The 26,164-nt window shown below is 40.2% G+C and overlaps 1 protein-coding gene across 2 annotated transcripts in view; it reads left to right on the top strand.

Annotated features, from left to right (window-relative positions):
* Positions 1–14,468, top strand: part of RNASEH2B (ribonuclease H2 subunit B) — a 44,913-nt gene extending 30,445 nt beyond the window's left edge. Inside the window, exons 8-11 of one of the 2 annotated variants that reach the window (XM_005147650.3) lie at positions 930–1,008; positions 1,916–1,958; positions 7,014–7,094; positions 9,031–9,761. In XM_005147650.3, the coding sequence (XP_005147707.1) occupies positions 930–1,008; positions 1,916–1,958; positions 7,014–7,094; positions 9,031–9,138 (311 nt within the window). In that variant the 3' untranslated portion in view covers positions 9,139–9,761. Of the gene's footprint in view, positions 1–929; positions 1,009–1,915; positions 1,959–7,013; positions 7,095–9,030; positions 9,762–12,981 lie in introns of those variants that run through there. The other variant, XM_034073904.1, reaches the window with a different exon arrangement.
* The last annotated feature ends 11,696 nt before the right edge of the window (positions 14,469–26,164 follow it).

Raw genomic sequence — 26,164 nt, 5'->3', positions numbered from 1 at the left:
AAGAAACAGTTCTTCACCACCCTGAGGCTAGTTTACCACATGCTTCTGAACTCTTCAAGTGTGTAGGCATATGAACAGATAGAGCTGTCCTATTGTAGGTGAAATTCAGAGGTGAGCTTTTGGCTGAATGTCTGTCTGGCAAATACTTCCTATGCATAGGTGCTGTTACTCGCTAGCAGCCCCAGCAACAGCAAGTTTAAAAGATCCAGCCTGTGATCAGTAAGTACTTGTGTAGAACGTGACCAGAAAAGATCTGGTTTAGGACTTTATGTTTTAAAAGGGTCACTTTTTTTTTCCAGTTGCTCAGAAAAATGTTCGTAGCAGGAGTGCCCTGTACTGAAAACAGCTTCTAGTAGTTCATATTTCCACAGATAATTATCCCATCTTGCCAGTGATGTTTAGATAGTCCTTGGCATTTTCTGTGAAGTACTGAAATTAAGTACAAGACTTTGAAATAGACTCATTGTCTCATCTAATTGTTTTCAGTTGAAGCCAGAAAATGTACTTTAGTACTGAAGCCCTTGCCAAATAATTGTAAGATCCAGATGCTTTAAAATTAATGATTGTGTGTTCTGTTGAGTCAGCTTTTTACTGTTGCAGGTTTTTTAAATTTAATTTCTTCAGAAAAATACATGATATCTAGTATGCTCAGTAAGTGAACAGCTTTTGTAAAGTACAAACAGCAGATATTAATAACATGTGCTGACAAAGTGAGTGTAGTAAGTCTTTACTTTTTAAATAAACCTACAAGTGTCATATAGCATAAACTACTCGACACAGAGAACCATCACAGTGTATCCATTAGAAGTCTTACTGTTAATTCAACCTTATGATTTATGGTAGCACATGCAACATGGCGAAGGCAACGTGACTATATGATGTGAATGTTCTTTTTCTTCTACTTTTCACTCCCTGCGCTGTTCCTGAAGACTATGTACGCTATGCCCATGGGTTAATATCAGAATATATTCCTGAAGATCTGAGTAAAGAGTTGTTAAAATACTTAGGGTAAGTATTGTTCCAGCTAGTTTTATAAGCAATGCATTAATGTCCTTTGGTCAGTGCTGTTGAATAGTGGGATTTGTTCATCATGGTTGCAGTGAATAGCACTGTAAGCCTGTGTTTGCCACACTTTAAATGTGGGGTTATTTTTCAAATGTTCATTATGCCTTTCTGTTGTGCCTATGATGGGCTGTAAGATAGATGTGATATAAAAGTCTGGTATGTCTGTTACTACAGTTGTATCATGAAACCCTGAGCAGTGTATCTCATTTTAAACAAAGTGGGAAGGAAATCCAAAGACTTACAGCAGTTTGTCCAGAACTGTCAAGTACAAGCAGCAGAGCCAAGAGTAGAGTCCTCATCCCCAGTCTTCTTTCGTTTTCCCTATTTGCTCGGTGCTGCTGGGGTTTGACTTCATATATCTAACCTGTGTTAGTTTATATTTAAATCAGCATCCTCACCCTGACGTTTCCTGCCAGCAGCAGCCTTTGCTTGGAGCGTCACTGGGACCCTGCACCTGTCCCTCAGTTCAGCTCTGTTCAGAGGATTGTGTTATAGTGGCCTGTGGAAAAATGTGCAATTTGCAGCTTGAAGTCCCATAGCTTAACTGTTTCATGGAAGAGATATTACATGCTTTATAATACCATCTTACTAATAGGCAAGGTTTTCAAAAGTAAGGTGGAGTTCTGTCTTGTTTGCCAGATCTAAGAACTTTTAAAAGAGCCTATGTTTCTGTTATGGTGCCTGGCTCTGTTTTAGTTATCTAATATAGAGTCCATGAGCTTTTTTTGCAAATGCATGCCATGTGTGAGCAGCTGATAACCAAAGCAGACTTTATGGGGAAGGAATTATAAGCTTTAGGTTGTGCAGTCCAGCTGTCTTAATTTATAACTTAAAATCTTTTGTTCTGCAGGCTCCCAGAACTTAAAAGCCCAGCAGTGGAGCCACCATTGAAGGTAGGAGAATATTAAGATATTGACAGATATGTTGTGTTGTAAGCTAATTTCTCTCTATTATTAGAACTACACTAGGGCAAGCACTGGGTACAATACAATACGTAGATTGGCCTTGCGAAAAGCTAGTCTGAAATAACATGAGAAATTTACCATGTATTTATTTTTTCTTTCAATAAGAAATCTTTTGTTTGGTTTTCCTGTCTAAAAAAGGGTAGAGAAAGAGAGAGACATATTTTATGTCTCTCTTTCTTGTTTTGGTCAGCAGTCTTTTCATACATTTTTTGCTTATTCAGTTTTACTAAGGTTGATGTGATAATATGACGTCATAGGCTTTTATTCATATGTAATTTATGAGGACCCTGAAAGGGATTTCTCGGTTCATGGGTTTCCAGAAAACCGTGTTGGATAATCTCTCCTACACTGACCATTCTTCATTCTAAGTTTCATTAGGACTCTTTTATTTCCATTACTTCTCTTGGAAGACTGTTCTATAACCTCATTCCTCTGATTCTTAGAAACCTTTCTGTAAATTCCACCTTGAATTTATTCCTGGCCAGTTTATCCCCTTGCGCTTTCATGCCAGCACTGTCTTTAATTTTTTAATTGAAATGGCTGTTTTCCCTTCCTAACATATCTTTTCTCAATGTGTAAAAGGAAAACACATATCCCTTCAGTTTCATTTTGTGAAGCCAAACTTGGTTGTGTCAGATAGGTTCTTCATTCCCTCATCATTTCAGGAACATTTCTTTACTCCTATTCGAAGATGTAATCAACTGTTTCAAAGCAGGTGGCCAGAATCATACGTAATTATTCATGATAAAAGCTTTATTAGTACAATATGATGGCATTCTTCCCTTCTTGTCTTAACTGGAAGTACTTCATCTCATTACATCTTAGAGTCCCATTTGCCTCTATTACTGTGTGATGTACCAGATAGTTCACAAACCTGCTGCAACTGGTTAAGACACACAGGTGGGGTTTTTTTCTCCACTGCGGTTTTCAGTTGATTGGCATTCTGATTTACAAGAAAAACATGCTGTTAGCCGCTGTGTACGTGACCTTGTACTTCTGTGCATTTCACCTGTTTTTAATATTTCTAATCTTGAAGGTTCTCTGGCTTTTCCTTCACGGTGTTAAAAGCGTTTTAGGTGCTCATAGTGTACATTCAGTAAATGTAAGCATGCTGTTATCTTTAACAATGAAGCTTTTGAATAGATACTGTTTGTGGCATTCCGCTAGTAATCTCCATCCAATCCAATGCCATCTCTTTCTGCATTAGCCTTTGTTTCCTTTTTTACCCAGTTTCTTACCTATCTTAAAATTCTTATGCAGTCTTTGTTTTCTATAATTTCAGTTGCTTAAGTGCCACCATGTCAAGTCCTCTGGCAATCCTTCATGTTTCCGTCACCAGAAAACATGTTATCTTTCAGGAAACAAAATGTTAGTAGTCATTACCTATATTTAGTTTTCATTTACTCTATATCTTCAGTTATTCTTCCTTTAACTTTTTCTCCCTCTCTCCATTCTGCTGAGGCCTACTACCACTTTTTCCTCCTCCTTGGGTACAGATGGGTGTTTTGCTATTCTGACACATTATGGTCCCTGCTTGATAGAACAGTTGCCAGATTTTGCTCTTGACTTGTGATTTCTGAGGCAGTCTCCCAACAGTGTCAGCATATTGAGTTTTACTTCTGTCTTGAATAGAGTGATTTCTATTCTCTTTTCTGCCCTTGTGTTTAACCTCTTCATCCCTACTGAAAACAATTTACTGAGACAAAGGATTTATTCCATTTTGGGGCTACACATAGATTAGCTTTAAAATCTATCCAATACTTACTTTATGGCAGCTTAACTTTTTCTTTTTTGTTTCCCTTTTTGCCTCTGTGGCTAAACAACCTTCTACTATTTGTTTTAATTTCCTTGCCAAGGTCTAACTCAGCTTGACTTTTTGGCAGTTCTCACTTAATCCCAATATTACCTGACCCGTAAAACAAATTTTGGTTTTTGGCAGTCTTTTTTCTCATTCATTGTAGAATTCTGCTTACTCTTAAAATCCTTTTTTTGGGGGGGGTGGGGTGAGTGGGTATATGTGTGCATCTGTATGAGCAAGGGGGAACATTCATATGATCAAAGGACTAGGAAGCTTGCTGTATGAGGAAAGGCTGAGAGAACTGGGAGCCGTATAGAGAATAGAAGGCCATGTTCCAATATATAAAGGGTGGCTACAAAGAAGATGGAGACTCCCTTTTTACAAGGAATTACATGGAAAAGATGGGGGGTGATGGGCACAAGTTACTTATCTGACTGGACACAAGAGGAAAGTTTGTCATAGTGAGAACAATCAGCCATTGGAATAAACTCCCCGTGAACTGATGTGTTCTTCAATGTTGGATACTTGTAAGATTCAGTAGGACAGGGTGCCTGGATATCTAGTCTAGGTCATGTTTTGCCTAGAAGGGTTTGAACAGATGATCCTTGAAGTCCCACCAACCTGATATTCCATGATACAGTTTAGTCTGAGAAGCTTTTCCAAGATTTTTCACCTGGATTGAAATAAAAGAGTCAAAATCACTTCCATTTTTAGTTTTACATTCCAGGTGTCTTCCTCAAGGGGGACATCAAGTCCCTTTGCTTTGGCTTAGGGAAGTAAGGCATATGGTTTGCGAAGTTTGCCCCTTTAGAATCAAAACCCCCACTTTTGATTTTCCTTTCTCGTTAATTTAAATTGAGGCACCTTATGTCTACTGAAACTAGATTACTTACTACACCGACCTTTTCTGCAATGTCCCTGCTACTTACTGAAACAAAATCTAAAATAACTTCATTGCTGGCTGGTTCAGTGACTATTCCACTAAGCAGTATGTCAGCTAGCACATGCAGGAATAATTGGGCCCTACTGTTATTAATAGCATTTGTTCTCCAATGTATATCAATGGATATAAGTTACTTCCATGTGGTTGGACAGTTGTCCTGGCTGCACAGTTACTTGGCCCTTTGATTCAGTTAAGAATTATCTTTATGCATTGTAAGAAATATTAAACGCACATCAGGAGCCAACTGATATTCATTAGCCATATAAGCATGTTACAACAACTATATTAAACTACATGTGATGTACATTACATATTATGTATGAATCACTTTTATACCACTGGGATAGTTCTGAGAATCTATTTTTAAAAATAGTTTTATTTCAGCAGCTTGGTTACAGAGGAAATGAGGCTTAGAACTGTTTGGTTGTTGGGCAGTGAAATCTTGCTGAGGATCTGATTAATATCCAGAGCACTGACCAGGGTGTGTGTGATGCTTCTGTGTTTAAGTCTTTGCAACTTCAGAGATTAAAACTCCCGTTTATTTTAGAGTCTCAGAGGAGCAAGTCAGGCTTGTACACTGGAACCTATAGTCTCCTTCAGACCATTTTTATTCACTTGCATTGATATTTCTCTTCATGAAAGTGAGGTGTATTGATAGACCTAGTATAGGATTAATGTAGATAAAGAAGGGTCTAACATGTGTTTCCTGTTATGGTAAAGTAATTGCATGTTTAGAAATCATGTTTAAATAAAATCTTAAGGGAGGAGAGATTTAGAAACTTCAGTGGTTAACAGAAAAGCTACAAGAGATTCTCTTGTACTGGGTAATAGTAAACTGGGTACAGCCTAGATTCCGTGATCTAACGATTAAGCCAAAATTACATGTTCTGTGTATTAATTGTGAGCCATTGATCTTGAGTTGTAATTGTCATACTGTCCAGTGTCAGCACAGGGAGTCTGGCCATTGGCAGATGATGAGAGACATCTACAAAGAGTATGTAGACTCTGCTACAACTAAACAGCAAACACTTTGCTGGAACACAAACATTTTGTTGTAAGTTTTAAAAACTTGTTTATCAGATTCCAAAAGGGGAAGAATAGTAATTATTCATTAGATTGTCATTTGAAAATGTAATCACAGCACAGTAAACAGCCCCCTAGAGAGGCTGATCCAGATCCCATTGAAATCAAAAGAAAGGCTGCTGTTGGATGTGGTTCTAACAGCTGAGAAATCTAAGCTGCAGACCTGGCTTCTGTGCCAAAGGGAGAGAGGGAGGGGGGAGAGAGAGAGAGAGAGATCGCAAGCACCATAAACAAAATGAATAAAACAGGATCTTAAAATGTATGGTACCGTCCAAGTTGCTTGCAAAATCACTCTCTTTGGCACAAGAACTAGGAAGGCCACAGTTTAGATTTCACAGGATATTAAGGACATGGTAGTAATATCAGATACATAATAATAATGAAAATAGTGTTGTAAAATACTATATACTTTTTTTCCCTTTTGGAAACATACCACGAAGTTTTCACCTTTAAACTAAACACATGCTCACAGTTTATGGAAAGAAATATTCATTCTTACTGGCTGATTATGTGAAGTGCAGAGAACCGTTCGCTTCCATTATTTTTGAAGTTAGAAGGCACCCAGCACATGCAGTCAAGCTTCTTAATATACTGTTGGATTCAAGTGATGAAGCAGTCAGCAGAACTATGTCAGTGTTTCACTGCTGCCAAACTGCAGAAACTAATTAATTCTAAAGGTTGTGCACAAGCAGATAATAGACTAGATAATGATCCACCTGTGCTGGCAGGTAGCAGTAACACTGAGCTGCTTCATCAGACCATGGGGACGGGAGTCTAGGTTCCCTGGCTGTTAGGCACGAACTTCCAACAGCTGCTTCCTAAAGGTTGTCTAAATAGATTCTGACACCAAAAACACAATCATGGAAGTAAAAAATGGATTCAAGGGATTTCTAGAAGTCCTTCTTCAGAAGTCTAGGAAGAAGAAAATGCTTCCCATGACATTGAACGTATCTTCTGAATACTGTAGAGATGGTGTATATTCACATGTAAAGAAGACAACTGCAAAGAGAAATCTTCCACTGTTACTGAAGATTCTTCAGTTGATTGCTAGTCCTATTTTGGTGCTATGATTACATTATAAAGCCAAAAAAATTAAACTTCCATGTGTGTACATCATAAAAGTGGTTGACACAGCAACTTCCTCACTCTAACATTTCAGAAAAGGAAATTAACAGATGCCCCTGTGGAAGCAGAAGAAGACTATACTAAGTTTAACAGCAGCAATCTGAAAACCAAAAAGGTAAGCAAGCCTTGCATTCATGCATGTTTTGCTAAAGCATAGATTAACTTCCAACATTGGCATAGAATACCTATTTTTCTCCTCCAGAACATGTGAGAAAAACAAATACAAAGCACATATGTTTGTAATTATATCTCCTTGGAACTTTTCATTCAGGTTTAATTTTACTTTGATAGTCTTCATGTCCCTTTCTGAATTATTTTATACTGTTAAGGTTTGACTGTACTTTATCAGTGAACATTCCAGTGAACCTCACAGACTTGGACACATGTGTTAAGGTGCACAGCTAATGTTTGCAAAGCTCTTTGAGAACTTGAAATGAGAAATCCTGTGGCTTAGTGATAGCAGCTGTTAAATTTCAGTAATTTGAAAAAGAAACAAAGATGGCAGCATTCACCTAAATTCCAAGGGATGCTAAGACAGGCTTTATTTTTACCTAGAAATATTGCTTGTGCACTTACTTATGTCAACTTAATGAAGTTAAATCAACACAGAACTTGAGATTGCCAGCTCCAGCACAAGTTTGTAGGCCAATTCAAATCTGACTCCAGTGGTGCCTGCCACTGTATTATTCCTAGGAGAGCAACAGAGATGTGAAAAGAAAGATTCTCTCTGTGTGTGCCAAGGTTGTGAGGCTTGCACTGCCTTATTTCTCTGAATATTGAAAGAAAATCAATCCTTCTCCAATCCATTGGGAACCAAAAAGGCCCTCTGTGCTGGTCTTGTGACCTTCAGACTAATGCTGACTACTCTTTATCCCTCTGCAAAGAGAAGCAGCTGGTGACAGATACATTCCTTCCTTCCCCCCAACAACCCCAGATTTTTTTGTACTCAGGGCACATGATAGTTTTGAAGTAAGAGGAGGATTGCCCTCTAAGTGAAGGTGATAAATAGTCTAAAATATGCATGTTTCCCCTCTTCCCCCATTATGCACCTATAGCTTTTGAACCGAGCATAAAGATAGAAATAAGCTGAGGAGAGATAATTCATTGCAACATTAAATATGATTTACTTCTGAAATAATGAAGCACATTGATGAGAGAATCTGGGAAAGAAAAGATAGCTCTTGGACTCTGTACGTTGTACTACTTTTTTAAAAATACTTTGGCAGTGGTTTTGCTTGTATAGTAATGCAGACGATCATACTGTTGTTGTGTATCTCCATCCTATCCATAATCTTCTAGCTCATCCCAAGTATTGTAATTGTGAAGTCCTGCAGACTGAGGAGTATTATAAAGAAAGGTCAATGCAAAGTTTTCTTAATAGGGAAAACAGCTAGAGATTTAAACCGTAACATTTTAAAATGCAAGAAAGAAAAGAGGTCAGCTCTGTAAAATGCACTCATAAAATGTGTTTTAGGTGTAAAAGTCTGGGAAGTTGTCCCAGTGGCCTCAAAGTGCTTTGCAAATGTTAGTTACCTTCTTCATTCTTTTATTCTGTCTCTTTTTCCTTTATTTTACTGTGCTTAGAGTCTTTGATAATAAATCAGTGTGAATTATTCATCATCTGTAATGCAAGGCTGTAATTCAACCTGCTGACAGCATAATCATGAGATTGAGTCGGAGGGTACAGTATGCATCTGTTATATTGCATGCATTATTCCTCTTAATGTACACTCAGGGATTATTGCAAAGTAAACGTTTGAGTTGGGATACCTCATTCTGCAGAAAAAAAATACGTTTCACCTCCTTGTCCTTGTAGTTGATTCTCTTTGTCTGAGGTTAAGTAATCTGTGACAAGTATTTTTCTGTTTGAATAATCTCAAATTTGTTTTGTAAGGGTTTTTTCTTACAATTTAAAGCCTGCACAACATTATATTTACTGCTGTATACTAAAAAGGCAACTAAACTTCTTGGTTGACTTCTGTATTTAGGAGCTTATAGCTCTTCCTATGGAGATGCTGCTTAACTTTTCCTGTTTATCATTTCACTAACAGGCAAACAGCAAGATGTCTGCAGCACAGAAGGCTTTGGCCAAAGTTGATAAGACTGGAATGAAATCAATTTCTTCTTTCTTCAGCTCCAAACCTAAAGCATCAAAATAAGGGCTTGTTCTTGAAAGAGGTTTTTACAGTGGTTATTTTTATGTTAAGCTAAAGCTGTCTCCTCGGGTTTTTTGTTAGTATAGTATGTGCAGGGCATGTCTGTGTACATGGTGGAGTTTGTGAGTGAGCGCGGAACAGAGCTGTTATGCCTCAGCTGTGCAAAGCAGTACCATACAGATATTCCAACTTGGGTCAGGAAGATAGACTTGCTGCATTAGCACATGGTCCTGTGAACCATGAAGCAAGGTTTAAGCATACTGTACTGCAGCTTGTTCTAGAGCAAGCTCAGTCAAGGCTACCAGAGTTTTCTCCATTGCACTCCATTCCAGGCTGGAAACATGCCCCCCTTTGAATTTTTAAGGATTTTTTTTCATTCATATTGAACATTATATTTTGACATTTTAGGGAGATTTTTACTGAGTATAACACCAGAGTAGGATGTCATAATTAGATTTTTATGTTGACCCAAATCTAAGTGCTGATGTAAGCATTGTCATTGGTGGCAATTTATGGAGGCAAAACCAGTGTCTGTACTGGGATTCCGGTTGGTTTAAATATGCTAAAAACAAATTGCAATATATGTCAATCAACATGTAACGCAATAAAGTACTTTGTGTAACAAATTTGTGCTTGTTGTATTTGATGTACATTTGAAGATTTAGGGGTTTTGGTATTTTCCTGTGTATAAATTTTAATCCTTAAAGAATTACAGCATCACTTTGGGCTTACATGATAAATCTTTTAACACATAGCAATGCAGGGGTATTTTTATGTTCAGTTCCAAGGTCAGTAGGTTCTTACAAAAATAATTAAGGAAAGATTTATTTAAAGACAAAACTTGTTTTCTTAAATAAGCTTATTTGGACCTGGATTCTAAAGCTTAAGTATGGGTGCCTAAGGTAAGGTTTGGTTTTGTGAAGCTTTGCACAAGGTAGGACTGTTACTTAAACACACTACTCACTTTTGGGCGTATTCTTTCCACATTGCTGAGTATTCTTATATATTCAGAAGGATAGCTGTCTGCTAAGTTGCAAGTTCTCTCATTCACAGAATTTAAGAGTATGGAATCACTGGGATCATTAATATAGGTCTAGCCAGTTCTGCAGGAAACTCATCGTTTCATCCACCATTTGTTGCACTGAGTCATTACTGTGGGTCAACTACAGCTTGTGTTTTAAAAAGACAAATTATTTCATTCTTTGCTACATCAGCTTGGTAGAGAATCTGCCTGTGTCACTTGATAATGTGGAGTTTCAGAGAAGCTAATAGTTTCTTTAGTTCTTTAGTAACTGCACTGTTTTTCCACTTCAGATTACTTGCTGCATTCACAACTATTGGTTTACAGTGTTGTCTGTTAGGTTAAAGAGCATTATGGCATTTTCTCTCAACCAGAAAAGAATGAGAAGTCTTGCTGGGTGTTCTGTGCAGTTCTGCTACTATTGGAGTTTGTGTGCTTTTCAGACCAGTGGCTATTTCAGTTTTGGACATAGCTTGTAAACGGAGAAGTCAGTGTGGTTGGAATTCCAGATAAAAGAAAATATTTGGCAGTCTAAGGAATTATTATCTCAAATTACAGAGACTTATCTAACAAATGTGGATGGCCTCCCAAAAGCATACAGTTAATGTTCCTAGTTCTAAAAGTGTTTGTCTGAAGTGGATTATCTAGACCCAAAATGAAGTTCTTCAGGGGAAAAATGCTTTTCAGGGATTTTGAGGTGTCAGTATTGTAAGTCTTCCTTACCTCTGAAAATCAGCCTGTATTGTTAGCGTGTGAATGTAGATTGAGAAGTGTGTGATTCAGATGCAGAGTCTTTATTGATTTTTCAATTAGAATAATTTTTCCAAGTCATTTGGTGCTTTAATAAAATTTATTTAATAAAATAAAGTCACGAATGTCAACTTTCTGAAACAATATTAGGGTGTGGGAAGAGGTAGGGGACACAAAACCCCCAGGAATTGCCATAAATTCCTGCTACCCCACACCGCCTTGTTGTTCAGCTGTCTTCAGCAGAATTTCACCAGCCCTATCGCTAAAGTTTCCCCTTTTTTTCCCTCCTGAAACTGTCAATTTTAAAAGTTAATCGTAGGTGTCACTGCATTTGACGATTTTTATGTGCACCACCTTTAGAGTTGGTCTAGGCTGTAAGTGAAGACCCGCCCTGTGGCAGCACATATTGGTTTATCTGATGGGTCTTTGCTATGATTAGAAACAACTAGCGTTTGGTGAGCCCTGAATGAGCAATTGCAGTCATGAACTGGAAGGGTTAGATTTTGAAAAACATTCAGCTTAACCCAGCAGTTTATTTGACAGTCAAAGAAACCACCAAGCTTCGTATCAGTAGAAGAAGGGATAAGCCAATGATGACAACTTTTGAAAACCACCACTCAAAACTGCAGGATAATGTTATGGAGGGAAAAAAGAAGATAACCAGGCACATCTGCGTGAAGGTTTTTGTAGTAAGCAGCATCCTAGGAGAGTTTTGATAAATGAGAGGAATTATGTATCTATTAATGGCAGCCCAATTGTAGGCACTAGAAGATGTTGAGAAAGCAAAGCATGGGTGGATGTTTGAGTGGAAAACCAAGAATGGGAGAGAATTACACTAGAAACAGGACCTGTAAGTAGGATGGATGTATGACAGAATCTCTTCTGGATGTTTAAATCTGCTAGTTTTAGGGGTTTGGGTTTTAATAGTTGAAAAGTTTTGTGAAACATACTTTGGAAATGTGTCTTTTCATTGACTGAACAGTTTGAGACCCTTTCTTCTAAGAAACAGTCCCCATTTCTCTGGTCAGAATGTAGGACAGGAAGACAGTTCTGATAGGGATGGGAGGCCTTTGTGCTGACTTCTATCTGAAGTACCGGTTCTTTTTTTTCTTTCTCTGTACATGACTTTCACATCTTGCCACTGCACTCAGGGACTAAGTCTAGAGTTCTTCCTCTGTGCATAGGTGCGTTATGCTTTAGTGTGTCACATCACGACTTCAGCTGTCAGCTATGCTGTGACTTACAACAATTGTAATTTTATTAGTGACTGCTTTTGGTTGAGCAGGAATTTGTGCATGACAAAAATATAAGCCATTTCCAAAAGCCATTAAAGCTTTCAGATGAAAACAAAAACTCTTTTCCCTTTAGGAAAGAATGAAATACATTTAGTAACTTCGAAACTTCCTCAACATGTAGCAGTAAGAAGTTATGAAGAGCATATGGTGCCAAATACATAAAACAATATTTCCTACCATGAGGATTTAAATATAGTTATTGTGCCTGGCCAGCAGTAGCAGTAGGTCATTAAGAAGTTTTGCTTTGCTATTTCTTCCTTGGTTAGCTTAGTATGAAACAATATGCCAGTACCATTACAGAAATGTGGTCTTACTTTATTTCTTTTTCTGGCTTAACATGATATCTCTCCATGTTCATGTAAATATCTGATGAGTTGTGATGCTTTTATAATTGTTGGTTTGGGATTAAGCAGCTCTTACATTTCCACTTTTTAGACTTCACATTGCAAATGGATTGACACCAGTGGGCATGGAAAACTTCATATGGAAATAACAGCACTGACTTAGGGATATGTAAGGGTTGAACTTGCACATCATTTTCATTCTTAAGTAATAAACTTAGTTCTATTTGTAGAAGTGACAATTGGTGATTTTAATATTTTCAGTGGAAAAGGTGACACACTTGGCAGAATTTGCATTCAGATCTGAAACCTGGAAGAGCTGCTTGTTTTTAGGTGTTCAGTTGTGTCTGACCTTCTGTTTTTTACAGGAAACTAAATGCATGGATGCTCATTTGAATAGATTAATGTTTATGACTAGGGTTTTCTCTTCCCTTTTTAGATGCCTGGGCGAAGACATGCAAAGAAGAAATGAAAGGAGCATAAGGAGACTCGCTAATATTATTTTAACTTGCCATAATCTCAAAGCAGCTTTTAAAGGCATTTTTTACACACTTTCTGAAAATAAATGCTTGAAGTTAGACAAGCCCTGTTCCAAGAAAAAGCAAATCTCAGCAGATTAACATTGTTAAATATGTGGTGTGTTAAACATACACTGCTTCAAATTTTATAGCTTATACACTATTGGTCTATTGGGCCCTTCCAGGAAAGCACTTACGAGCATGCCTGATGTTAAGCACATGAGCAGTGATGTTAAAGTCCACAGTGTTGTTCGTGTGGATAAGTGCTTTGCTGGATCAGCGCCTAAAGTCCTGTTAGGTGCTGAGCATCCTGATCCATATCCAGCAAAGCACTTACGTCCATGCTTATCTTGAAGTGGAAGAGCCAGTCTAATATTTATGCATTAGTGTTCACCATAAAACTTCTCTTGGCACAATGACTCACATGCTTAAAATTAAGCACCTGCCTAAGTATTTTGCAAGGTCAGACAACAGGATCCTTGAGCAAGTCTTAAATATTTACTTGATTTTGTATGAATTTTCTTTTTTTTTTGTACTCTTTTTTTATCAGAGCATATGATTTTAGTGACCATAAGTTTTAGAAGCTGCATAGCAAAATATGCAATTGTATGAAATTTTCTCTTTTCTTTCCCAAAATCTAATAAATTCAGAAGTCCAATGTTCAGACATAGAATCATCCAAAATTAAAAAAGTTAACTCTAATTTTTAGGACAATTACATTTTTTGAAATAATTTCATTGAGCTTGATTTACGTGGTTTTGTCCAAGCAGTAGGTCAAGTCTGACTTACTGTACAAAAGATGCTACCTAGCTCTGGTTGAGTGGACAGTCTGACTCTTATAAAACTTGAGGCAGCATGTGGGTTCAGAAGTACAGATGGAGAAGTTGCATTCTTATTTTACTTTTGTTCTAAGATATTGAAACCTTAAAACCATGCATAAAATAACATTTACGTCTTGTTTTAAGAACTAAACAAAAACCTGCGTAATCCTCCACGTAAAAAAAACAAAAATAATAATTATAATATAATTAATAATTATTATAATTATTACTTTCTCTACTCATGTAAGAGACACTTCCTGTGGAACGATTTCAACCAAATTGTCAGCCTGAGCTGACGTACAGAAAATGATGCTAATGAGCCCTCATGTGATCTGTATCATGCAGTCTGATGTTAAGTTAGATACCCGTTTATCAAATTATCATTAATATTACCTCTTTGCTGCAACACTTTTAAAAAGTAATAATTGGCAGGATTTTTAAAGTAATGAATGTTTACTTCTGTAAGTTTTAATTATGACCCCACTTTGCCGAGACCTACAGCAAATGGCCAGAATGTTCTGTAAAGCTTGAATATATTTGAAGCATTCTAGGTAAGAAGGAAAAAAAAAACCAAACAAAAAAAAAAACTGGCAAATTCTGCGTAACTTCAAGTCAGACAAGAGCTCCAAGAAGAGCATTGCTGAAAACTAAATTCCAAGGCAAAGAGGCAACAGCTTATTCAACTTTCTTTTCAACTGATTCTGATCAACTTGGTTTCAGAATAGGAAAAACCTCACCTGTTAACTCTTCAGAAATCATGTATAAAGGGAAATATAATCTGAATGCTTATTTTAGACATTTACACTGAATTCTTTTTTGTTAATTTTATGCTTGTCTGGTAAAGCAATGTGTGCTATTGCTTTTCAAGGAAAAAATATGTAACAGTATTCTAGGCAATACTGCAGGAATATTATATGGGTCCAAGATGAAATTTCTATTTTTCTAGCTTACATTTTTAAAAATCCTTGATGTATAAGGTAATATATTTCAATAAAGCATAGTTCTATTTTTTGTAAGATCTTTAATTCATGTACAAGAAAGAAATAAATACCTTTGGAATAATCTGTTGATTATTACTTTATTAATTTCTCAGAGAAATACAAATAAAATAGAGTGCAATCAGACTACTAATGCTGTTAGCCACCACAAGGTAGACAGTTATTCATAGACTGAATTGAAGGAAATAATGAATCCTGAGATAGATACAAATGTGAAAGTTCATTAAGACAGATTCAGTGAAGCAATTAGGCTAATCCTTGAGGACCTTACTGTACAGATGTTGTAATGACAACTTATTTATGTGTACATATAATTGTTGGCCTAAGTAGAATCACAGAATAGTTAGGGTTGGAAAGGATCTTAAGATCATCTAGTTCCAACCCCCCTGCCATGTCCAGGGACACCTCACACTAAACCATATCACCCAAGGCTTCATCCAACCTGGCCTTGAACATTGCCAGGGATGGAGCATTCACAACCTCCCTGGACAACCCATTCCAGTGCCTCACCATCCTAACAGTAAAGAATTTATTCCTTATATCCAATCTTAAGCTTCCCCTGTTTAAGTTTGAACACATTACCCCTTGTCCTGTCACTGCAGTCCCTAATGAAGAGTCCCTCACCAGCATCCCTGTAGGTCCCCTTCAGATACTGGAAGGCTGCTATGAGGTCTCCACGCAGCCTTCTCTTCTCCAGGCTGAACAGCCCCAACTTTCTCAGCCTGTCTTCATATGGGAGGTGCTCCAGTCCCCTGATCATCCTCATGGCCCTCCTCTGTACTTGTTCTAACAGTTCCATGTCTTTTTTATGTTGAGGACACCAGAACTGGACACAATACTGCAAGCGAGGTCTCACGAGAGCAGAGTAGAGGGGCAGGATCACCTTTGACCTGCTGGTCACGCTCCTTTTGATGCAGCCCAGGATATGGTTGGCTCTCTGGGCTGTAAGCTCATGTTAATTTTCTCATTGACCAACACCCCCAAGTCCTTCTCCACAGGGCTGCTCTGAATCTCTTCTCTGCCCAACATGTGGCTGTGCCTGGGATTGCTCCGACCCAGGCGTAGGACCTTGCACTTGTCATGGTTAAACTTCATAAGGTTGGCATCAGCCCACCTCACAAGTGTGTCAAGGTCCCTCTGAATGGCATTCCTTCCCTCTAGCGTATCAATGGAACCACACAGCTTGGTGTCATCGGCAAACTTGCTGAGGGTGCACTCAATCCCACTGTCCATGTCATTGACAAAGATGTTGAACAAGACCGGTCCCAACACCGATCCCTGAGGGACACCACTTGTTACTGATCTTCAGCCGGACATTGAACCGTTGACCACAACTCTTTGAGTGCGACCATCCAGCCAGTTCTTTATCCACCGAGTGGTCCACCTATCAAATTGATGTCTCTCAAACTTAGAGACAAGGATGTTGTGTGGCAATATTAACCAAGATTCTTGGGCCCCCTGCCCTCTAGGGCTATATCCCATGGAACCTTACTAATCAGGTTCCTGAAGAGGCCAAAGTCTGCTCTCTTGTAGTCCAGGGCAGTGAGCTTGCTGCACGCTCTTCTCACTGTCCTGAGGATCTCAAACTCAACCATCTCATGATCACTGCAACCAAGGCTGCCCTGGAGCGTCACATTTCCAGCCAGCCCTTCCCTGTTGGTGAGCAGGAGGTCAAGCAGGGCACCTCTCCTTGTTGGCTCCTCTATTGCAGAAAAGTTGTCTTCCACACAATCGATGAACCTCCTGGATTGCTTGTGCAGGGCCGTACCGTCTCTCCAACAGTTATCAGGATTGAAGTCCCCCATGAGAACAAGGGCCTGCAAGTGTGAGGCTGTTCCTATCTGTCTGTAGAGTACTTCATCCACAGAGCCCTCTTGATCAGGCAGTCTGTAACAGATCCCAAAGTAATGTCTCCCATCACAGTTCTCCCTTTAACCCTGACCCACAAACTCTTTATTTGCTCAATTTATTTGCTCTTTATATGCTCAAAGTATTCTGGGTATTTTGATTTTCATTAGCATGGCAGTGAATCTGAGTGATGATGAGATGAGGAGAGTGAAGGTAGAAAGAGTGATGTGATATTTATGTCATTTTTTTGCATCTTTCCTTTCCATCACATATGTAGTATATAGGTGCTCTGTCACAGATTTAGACAGAATTGATAGATAGGTTTTTTCCATATATTCTGTAGCAGACAGTTAATCAAACACAAGAGAAAATTTGTTCCTCTGCCAAAACACTGTGATATCACCATGATGCTGCACTAAGTGCTGACAGGAGGCTTCAAGGCTTTTAGGAGAGTTACTGCCATTTCGTTTGTAAAATCCAGAGAACAACAGGCAAAGCAAAGCAAACATAGTGGTTTGGGAGTTTTTTTGGTAGTCAAGTTGGTTTATTGGTATTAGTGAGAACCAAGCAAGAAAAACAGTCAGATTTGTACCATTTCATAATTCCACCACTCACCAGCACTTATCTGTAGAAATGGAATTAGTGCTAAGGGCAAAGAGCTGAGGCAACTTATATTTAAGAATAAAAGCATTTATGCTGCTTTGCTCAGTAAAGTCAAATGGCAAAGTAATACAAAAACTAAAGAAAATGGTTCATTGCTATACATATTTAAAGAACTGCTACAATTCAGATGTTTAAGTTTAGCTCTCTAGTACCCTCTGTGTGTACAACTGTTATCTGTTAGGGTCTGTCCCATAACTGCAGTAATTTTTGCAAAGCTCCCTTTTTAAATGCGCTTGGTACCCTGAGATAGTTGCAAAGCAAGCAATGTTATCATAGGTAAAACAATGCCCGAGCTAGGCTCATCAATAGTAAAAAATGGAAGCTAATAGAAAAGTAAAGAGCTGTGTTTTAAAATCTTGCTTCTAATTTGGGGTTGTGTTTGTTGCTGCGCTCACCTGCTGTCTTTTCAGTCTTCAAAAGATGTATTTCAAAAGTTGCTAACTTGGTATAAAACCCTACCTCCCCTTGACTTCAGGCCAAGCAAGCATATCGTTTCATAATGGGCACCTGCACTCTTGAAGATAGCCAAAATTGAAGTTTTCTGCAACCCTACAGATGAACGAAGCTGGTCCTGGTGTGAATGGAACCACCATCAGCTTCCTCTTGAATTCCCTGTGTAGCTGGCATTACAAGGAGTTCTTCATAAACCATTCCAACTTAATTGAAAGGAGTGCAAGTAAAAGATGTAATTAATCAGAATGGTTACAGAGATTAGCAGTGAAGCTAACTTGAAGGAAGTCACTAAGGAATCATTCCACCTCATTTTAACCACCTGAAATTTAGATGTCTACATAGGTTCTCTGCTATTAATAAAGAGCATCCTGAAAAGGTGACTTCTGTCTTCCAGCAGAATGGCCTACTAGAGCTGTGGCTTTTTCTCATAAACACTGAGATGAGCCTAGACATTGTGTGTGCCTGCCCACAAATCTGTGGATGGTTGTCTTCAGCATAACTGCTGTGCCTTCAAGAATTGGAGGCAGTCCTGTATTTGAGGAATTAAATTTAGCCTCCAGGCTCAACAGGATAGCTCAGGCTCTCAAGATCTCTTTAGCTTGTCAGTAAGTATTGTTTCTCTCTCTCTTCTCCCTCCTAATTTTATAAATACATAATAAACTTAATTTTTAACCTGTTCTCCCAGGAGGGCAAACCTCCCCTCTCCACCCTACAGATTGTGTTCTGCACTGTTGCCATACTGCTTTCCCTAAAGATACTAAAACATGTAAAATGTAAAACATGTAAAATGTAAAACATTGAAGTTTTGCCCTATTACTACCCCTTCACCCTTCCTCCTTCCCCCTCCTCCCCCTCCCCCAAATTACTGTTCTATGTTTGAGAGGGCAAAATTTGCTTGTAATAATTTTGCAGCCCACTCTCTGGTGCCTGAAGCATTCCCATCAGCCCACAGGGAAGGACTATCTGCTCTATCTGCAAGAAATAAAGGTAGGTAAGTTGATCTGGGCCTCTTCCCCCCTTTCCAGATGTACTCTAGTGAGGGATTTTAAGGAGTTTTAGCCCTTAATTTCCAGTTATTGTTTCTCAGCTGTTAACTGCCCCCTGCCCCTTTGGCTGCGATGCTGTGACTTATTGTGCAAGGCACAGACAGCCTTTCAGTGTGAATTAAAACAGCAACCAAAAGCCAGAGGGTTGTAACTGTTTAAGCTGTTAAGGCTCAACTGAAAGAGTATATCCAAGCATGCTTCAACTCTCTGTCCCTCGGCCTTCAATCTATAAACTGTGAATTATGTCTCCCTACCTCGTCACAGTAAGTTGTGACAGTTACTAGCTCACAGGATTATAGTTTAAATAAAAATACATTTAAAACTGAATCTGGTGAACTCAACCTGAACTTCTTTGAATTCCCATATGCCTACCACAAGCAGGAATACCTCTCTGGAGAGTAAAGCTACACAGAGACACTGATTTGTTCTGATTTTGGGTAAAGCAATGTGAGATTACCACTTGGTTTGTAACACTGTGTGAGGCAGACAACCTGCTTCAGAGTAACTGGGCCCTGACCCAGGCTCCCTAATCTTCATGGAGGGAAGTTTTTCTACAGATCCAGGTGATGAGTTGTTGGTTTAGGCTTGGCTCTGCCTAATAGAGGCTTTGTGGAGATTTAATGCTGCCATTTGTTGCCACAGACAAAAGCCTCTACAGTTCTGTGTTGCTTGGGCATGATTTTGACCTTAGTAAACTCAAATTGTAATTGCTGTCCTTGCTGGAGTATGGTTATACCATAAACCTAGCAAAAACAAACAAAAAACATGTTCAGGGAGTTTCAGCAGGATAGTTGTTCCCAGAATAGTTTATTGAATGACAGATTATTTGGGTAACTTGCAAGATCCATGAAGACAAGGAGAGATTCCCCATGCACGCTCCTCCCAGGCAGGACAGGATTTTAACCTTCGCAAGAGTTCCTCACCCAGCACAGACATAAGTATATAGAATCATAGAATAGTTAGGGTTGGAAAGGACCTCAAGATCATCTAGTTCCAACCCCCCTGCCATAGGCAGGGACACCTCACACTAAGCCATATCACCCAAGGCTTCATCTAACCTGGCCTTGAGCACCGCCAGGGATGGAGCATTCACAGCTTCCCTGGGCAACCCATTCCAGTGCCTCATCACCCTTACAGTAAAGAATTTCTTCCTTATATCCAATCTAAACCTCTGCTGTTCAAGTTTTAACCCGTTACCCCTTGTCTTATCACTACAGTCCCTAATGAATAGTCCCTCGCCAGCATCCTTATAGGCCCCCTTCAGATATGCTCTGCTCCAGCTCTAAGCAGATGGCGCAGTGGCAGAACTGGAGTGAGGTTGAAATAAAGAAATAAATTTGAATGTAGTGGGGAAATCTAGCAGGGGTAGAGACATGATTGTTCCATTCTGCTTAATGTTAGGGTGCATCTGGAGAACTGTGTCCAGTGCTGGTCCCCACAGTTCAAGAAAGATGTGGGCAGACTGGAGAGGGTTGAAAGGAGGGCCACAAAAATGATCAAAAGGCTGGAAAACCTTCTGTATGAGGAAAGACTGAAGGAGTTAGGTCTTTCTCCACAGAGAAAAGAAGCTTCAGGGGGGAAGCTCATCATAGCATTCCAGTAATTAAAGGCTAACTGCAAAGAGAAAGGAGGCTCTCTCTTCATGAGGAGTCACATGGAGAAAACAAGGGGCAACAGGTATAAATTACACCTACCTTGACATAAGAAAGAAATTTTTGACAGTAAGAACCATCATTCACTGGAACAACGTCTCCAGGGATGTGGTAGAGTGCCCATTGCTGGAGGTTTTCAAGATATGATTGCACAGGGTGCTAGATAATCTAAGCTCCCTTTCCCACAAAAGGCAGGACCAGATGCTATTTCGAGGTCTCTTCCAGCCTGGGGTGTTCTATAGTTCTGTGAAAACTATAATAGATGTGCTGCCACATAACTGCAGCAAGTGTGTTATGTCCTTTTTTTTCCAGCCAGTGGGCTAGAGTGCAGCTTTGGCAGAGAGGAGGCCTTCAGGGAAAATTGTCAGCTGTGTCTTTTATTTCTATGGCAAGTTGTCCCTGTGTGCATATGTTGGGCTCAAAGAGACTGACATTTCCCTTCCAGGGCTACTGCTTAGTGACCAGCAGCATGGGCCAAATGATCTTCTATAGGGATCAGAGTAATTTTTTGCAGGAAATTATGTGAGAAAAAAAGGTTCAAGATGGGAAATGAAGGAGCAGATGTAGGAGGAGCAGAGAGAAGAGAGAGAGGTTGGACAGCACAGGGGAGCAAAGAGGACTGGGGTTCAGCTCTTTTCCATCATCTCGTTTTGTCTAGGAGCTGTGCAGTAAATGTTCTTCTTTACTTGTGCCAGTGGTATGTGAAAACCACGAGGTAGCAGGCAACTACTAAAAAGCAGTAACTCATTAGAATAGTCATGCTGCTCCGTGGCAAGAAAAAGTTACTGGACCTTTTTAAGAGAAAACCACCACAGAAATGAGTTTGCCAGAAGCACTTGCAGGGATCAGAGAGATTCTGGGTCAAGAGTTTTCCAGGGCCTTTTTCAGCAGTTCTGCATGGAAGACTGTTTGTTTTTACAGGGTACAAAAAAGTCCTACTTGGCTTTGAAGACCACTGAGAGACGAGATATCTGTCCCAGAGGTCTTGAGAATGACTGCAAACAGTGACATTCTCAGATGTCCTCATACTTACGTCCATGTGTTCTGTTCTATGTGGGTATATTTTGAACTCCGCCAAAGTGTAACCACACAAATCCTATTGAGCAAAATGGGAGTTGTGTAGCTAAATTCTGTTCTGGGGTTTGGAAGCATTGAGTTTATATCAAGTGTGTATTAATGTGCTTATGTTTATAGGCTGGCAGAGCCTAAGCCATTATGCTCACAATACCTGGTCTCCATGAGTGAAGGAGAGGGCTTGGGGAGGAACACTAGGTCTGGTGGGTCAATACTTGTTTGCACACTTGGTGTCCACAGGAATTTGGCATTTATGACCATGGGACCCACTCTGAGGACTGAGGCCTTGTAGGAAGAAATGAGATCTGCCTGACAAGGTGAAACAAAAGCATCTTTGCCAATAGGATGACCAACCTGGTAAAGGGAGCTGGACTAGGAAGTACAAGGGAGGGAGGTGGCAATGATGACCTATCATGAGTTAAGTGAGATAGCAGTGTACAAGGTCAAAAGCAGAGGCTGCAGTATGTTGGATAAAATAAAGACTTCGTGAATGATAAAGCAGGCCAAAGGGACATTTGCCTCAAGTACAATTACACAAATGCAATCAGTTTGGGAAACAAGCAGAAGGAACTAAAGTTTTGCATGCAACAGTACAGCACCATTGTTATAACAGGCATAGTGGTACAGTTTGCCAAAGTGAAGAGTTGTTATTGACTGACTCCCTGGAAAGAGGCAGGGAATAAAAAGAGAGGTGTCCATTCCTGTGGCAGGGGGGTTAGAACTAGATGATCTTGAAGATCCCTTCCAACTCAAACCATTCTATGATTCTAGCCACTGGATTTCTTCCTTTTTTGTGGGGTGGAGAACATAACCACGCTCTGTACCCTGAGCTGTTCAGCTTTCTGGAGGGAAGATCGATAGATGGGAGTCTTTGCTGAAAGGCTTACTTGCCTGTTCTCCTGGTTCAAGTTTGAATTTTTCAAAATCTAGATTCTACTTGAGATTTTGCAATTTGTTATCTAAGGATTACATTCCCCCTTTCTACCACAATGCTGCACATGGTGTGGGTGGTCCATCAGCAGTACACTGGGCCCACACCATGCTTTTTTCTCAAATTCATTGCCTCCTGGGATGGCCTGTGCTCTTTACCCCTAGGCATCACAGCATTAGCATGCATATGGATTACTTGTGGCCCACTGTCCTGAGAGTGACACTAACTTGTTTTTCTCCTTTAGCACCCAACCAGCTGCAAATACTCCTAGGAAAAATTCTGTGGATTTTGCCAAGTTGTTGCAAAACACATATTTGCAGAGGGCCAAAAAAGGTCATCTCCCCCCCATCCCAGCCTTGCTTGTCAGAAAGTCAGCTGATGCTGATACTGATTCACCTTCTGCACTTACAGGGATCTCTACCATTGGGCTTGTTTGTTCATTTTTCCCACCCAACCTGCTGGGCATCGATTTTTGTCTCTTGTTGAAGAGGCCACATCTAATCTACTAAAGTGCTAATCTACTGGTGTTACAGCAGCACTTTTTTGTCCAGTGATCTTTAATCTCCTCAAGGAGTGCTTTCAAGTTTCATGTGGTTGATCTTCTTCAAGGGGCTGAGAATGAAATAAATGAGACTGGAGAAAGGACAGGAGGGGGGTGTCTTAATGAACAAGTGTTACCTTCCCTGGTAATTCCCACAAAAAGAATTAAAACTGGAGCATGTGATCAGGGTTGGTGAGTGGATAGGAAAAGTGAGTGGGAAGCTGCAGAAGACAGGGACAGAAGTGTTCATGTCCTGGAGCCAATGGCATCACCAGTAGCTCCCAGCCTGAGAGCTATGGGTGGCAGTAGGCAGTTTCTCAACAAGGCTCCTTGGGCTGTGGGAATGGGACAGGGTCTCCCCACATTCAACAGATGTGTCCTGGTACCAACAAGTGTTTCTGCTCTGCATCTTGAGGAGCAACAGACTCTGGACACATGCACCCAGCTGGGCCCAAACCAACAGCTGTGGTTTTATTCCCTGCTCACATAAGTAAAGGTGACCTGACTGACCAGAGGAGGACCCTAAAAGCCCAGACTGGCATCTGGGTTCAATTCTTGCTTCAAAACTCCACTGAGACCTGGAGTGAGATATTATCTTTTATGCCTCATAGAGGGGGGGAAGAATAGAAATCTCTGCTTCTGCCTTCCTGTCAGTGGTTTTGTGATGCCTTGTATTTTTAATGGGAGCTCCTTGAGGTGAGGCCCATTTCCTCAGCCATGCTGATGCAGCTCTTGGCTTACAAGAGTCCTGATTTTCAGTTATCCCTCTGTAATCTCAATCAGAAGAATTCTGCTACAGTGAAGACTACAGGGTTTGCCCATCTAAAATACCCATTAAACAAATACATCTTCCTGAGCATGCTTTTTGATCTTGTCTAGAAATTCATTTAACTGGATGCTTAGTTTTTGATGTACTGTATTGTAGCTCTTTACAGCCATTGCTGTAAAATGTGTGTGTTTACTGGTGAGCATTTGATTGAAACATTTTTTAAAGACTTCATTTTTTAAGACATTCTCTTCCTTGGGCCCCAGATTCCTTTTGAGTTCAACTGGGCACGAGTACAGCCCTTTGCCTGTGCTCACTGGCTGCCGGCTTCGGACTGCTGTTGGTCTATTACACCCGGGGGAGTAGTATGAAGCTAATGACCAAGGGTAGAGGAGAGTTACACAAGAGGCTGCTGAATAAAGCCTGTAACAAACCAGAAATCAATGAGGGGAGGCAAGGAGAAGGGAAGGTGAGTTGTGCTGCACAAGGCTCTAGAGCGGTGCTGTTCACTGCATTACAACAACGGAGCCACAGGGGCTAAGCAGAAAGTCCCCATCCCTATTTCATGCATTGCACCAACCTGCAGCACAGGGTTCTCACCAGGCAAAGGTTCCCCAGCTCCCTGCCTCAAGGACACCACCTGATCAGCTCAGAGAGAGGGCTGATGCTGAATAAACTGGGAACCAGCATGGCTCTTCACTTGGTACTTGTCCTGGTGGCTACTTAAACCAATTCCTAAATACAGTGCAAACAGTAAACACACAGTAGCATCCTGATTTAACCAGGCTGGAGGTGAATGTAGGGTGGAAAGCTTTTATTTGTGCTTTAAAAGGCTACTGGAAACCTCCTTTTGAAGGATGAGTTAAGTAGCCTCATTGTCATGTCGTTACTGCATTTTGAAGTTAAACAGCTCCATGATCTATGAACTCCAATCACACAGTTAATTACCCCACGTTCCCCCTCCTTGATCCCCTCCCCCTCCCGCTTTGCTCTTGAAATACATTATATTTCTTTGACAGTCCACTGAGAACAATGTCTGCTTTTGTGACAGCGACATTGCCAGTGGTGTAAAAATCTATGCGTCTGTCAGGTTTCCCCATGTGAAACATAATTGCTTAATTTCCATTTGAAAGTACATCCCTGACATTAGAACAACGTAGACACACCAAGGATAACAATGATTTCCTGACACCTACAATGGGGCATAATGCGGTAATAAATATGTGTGCAAAATGAATGCTCCGCACACAGAGGGAGCAGGTCTGAATTTACAGCTGCAGATGAAGTGTTCCTCAGGAAAAAAAAAAAATAATAAAAAGAAAGAAACCAACAGATTAGCATCAGTGTGAGTCTATGTCAACCAGATGGCTTGCTATGGAAAAAGAGCTTCCCTGCTTTATTCCAGTAACCCTGGCTAGCAGGCTGAATGTCTGAGATGAGAAGAGAAAAATGATCTCATTCAGTTGTGGCTTTTTTTTCCCCCTTCATGCATGCATACAGCTTGAGCTGAAGCAGAGTAAAAGCTCTGAAAAGAGCACAGAAGTTGTCCTCTTACAGTGGCGTGTGATGGACCAAGAGAGCTCGCGGACATGGGTTCAAGCATGCAGAAAGCATAGCAGAGAGCATTGCCAGCTGGGAGGAGGGGAGCCCTCCGGGGACTGATGCTGGTTCTAGCCAGGCATCTACCCGGCACCTTGAGATGGTGATGTGCTTTTTCTTCTGGCTTCTCCCTCCCTTGTGTGGCCCCCAAATTGTTTGGAGTAGAGGTCATCTCCCTTAGTATCCTCAGATGCTAATGCAATGCCAGTCATGGCTAGACATGTTGATCCTCACCTGCCAATGAACTTGGCAATGAAGCACATAGGCTGTTCATATGGAGGCAGCTACACTGGGCTACTGCCTGGTCCATATTGCTTCACCTCATTTTAGGCATTTAACTGAACACTTTGTCAGAAACTGTTTCCTCCAGAGTCACTGGAGACAGAAACGTGTCTTTATTTGAGTGCTGACAAAGGGTCTGGTGGTGCCTCTCTCTACAGACTGTGGGAAAAATCCTAATGTAATAAGACTCACAACTTGGCCTGAAGTTAAATGGGATGAGTCCAGGTCCATATGCCTACCTTCAGGGCAATGACTGCTCTTCTTGGCAGGAGCAGGCCAGGATGCATTCACCATCAGACTCTGAACCACATACCACTTCTCCCTGGAGACACTGCAGTTTGATAGCTAAGTAAGGGACCTGGAACTGACAGTTTGAAGAAGACCAAGTGTACTTATCTTTACAGATTTTTGAGACCCAGCACTAGGTTTA

Source organism: Melopsittacus undulatus, chromosome 2 (genome assembly GCF_012275295.1).
Source record: "Melopsittacus undulatus isolate bMelUnd1 chromosome 2, bMelUnd1.mat.Z, whole genome shotgun sequence".
Classification (NCBI taxonomy): Eukaryota; Metazoa; Chordata; class Aves; order Psittaciformes; family Psittaculidae; genus Melopsittacus; species Melopsittacus undulatus.
The sequence above is the reverse complement of the archived record's forward strand: the minus strand, read 5'-3'. Positions and strand labels throughout refer to the sequence as shown.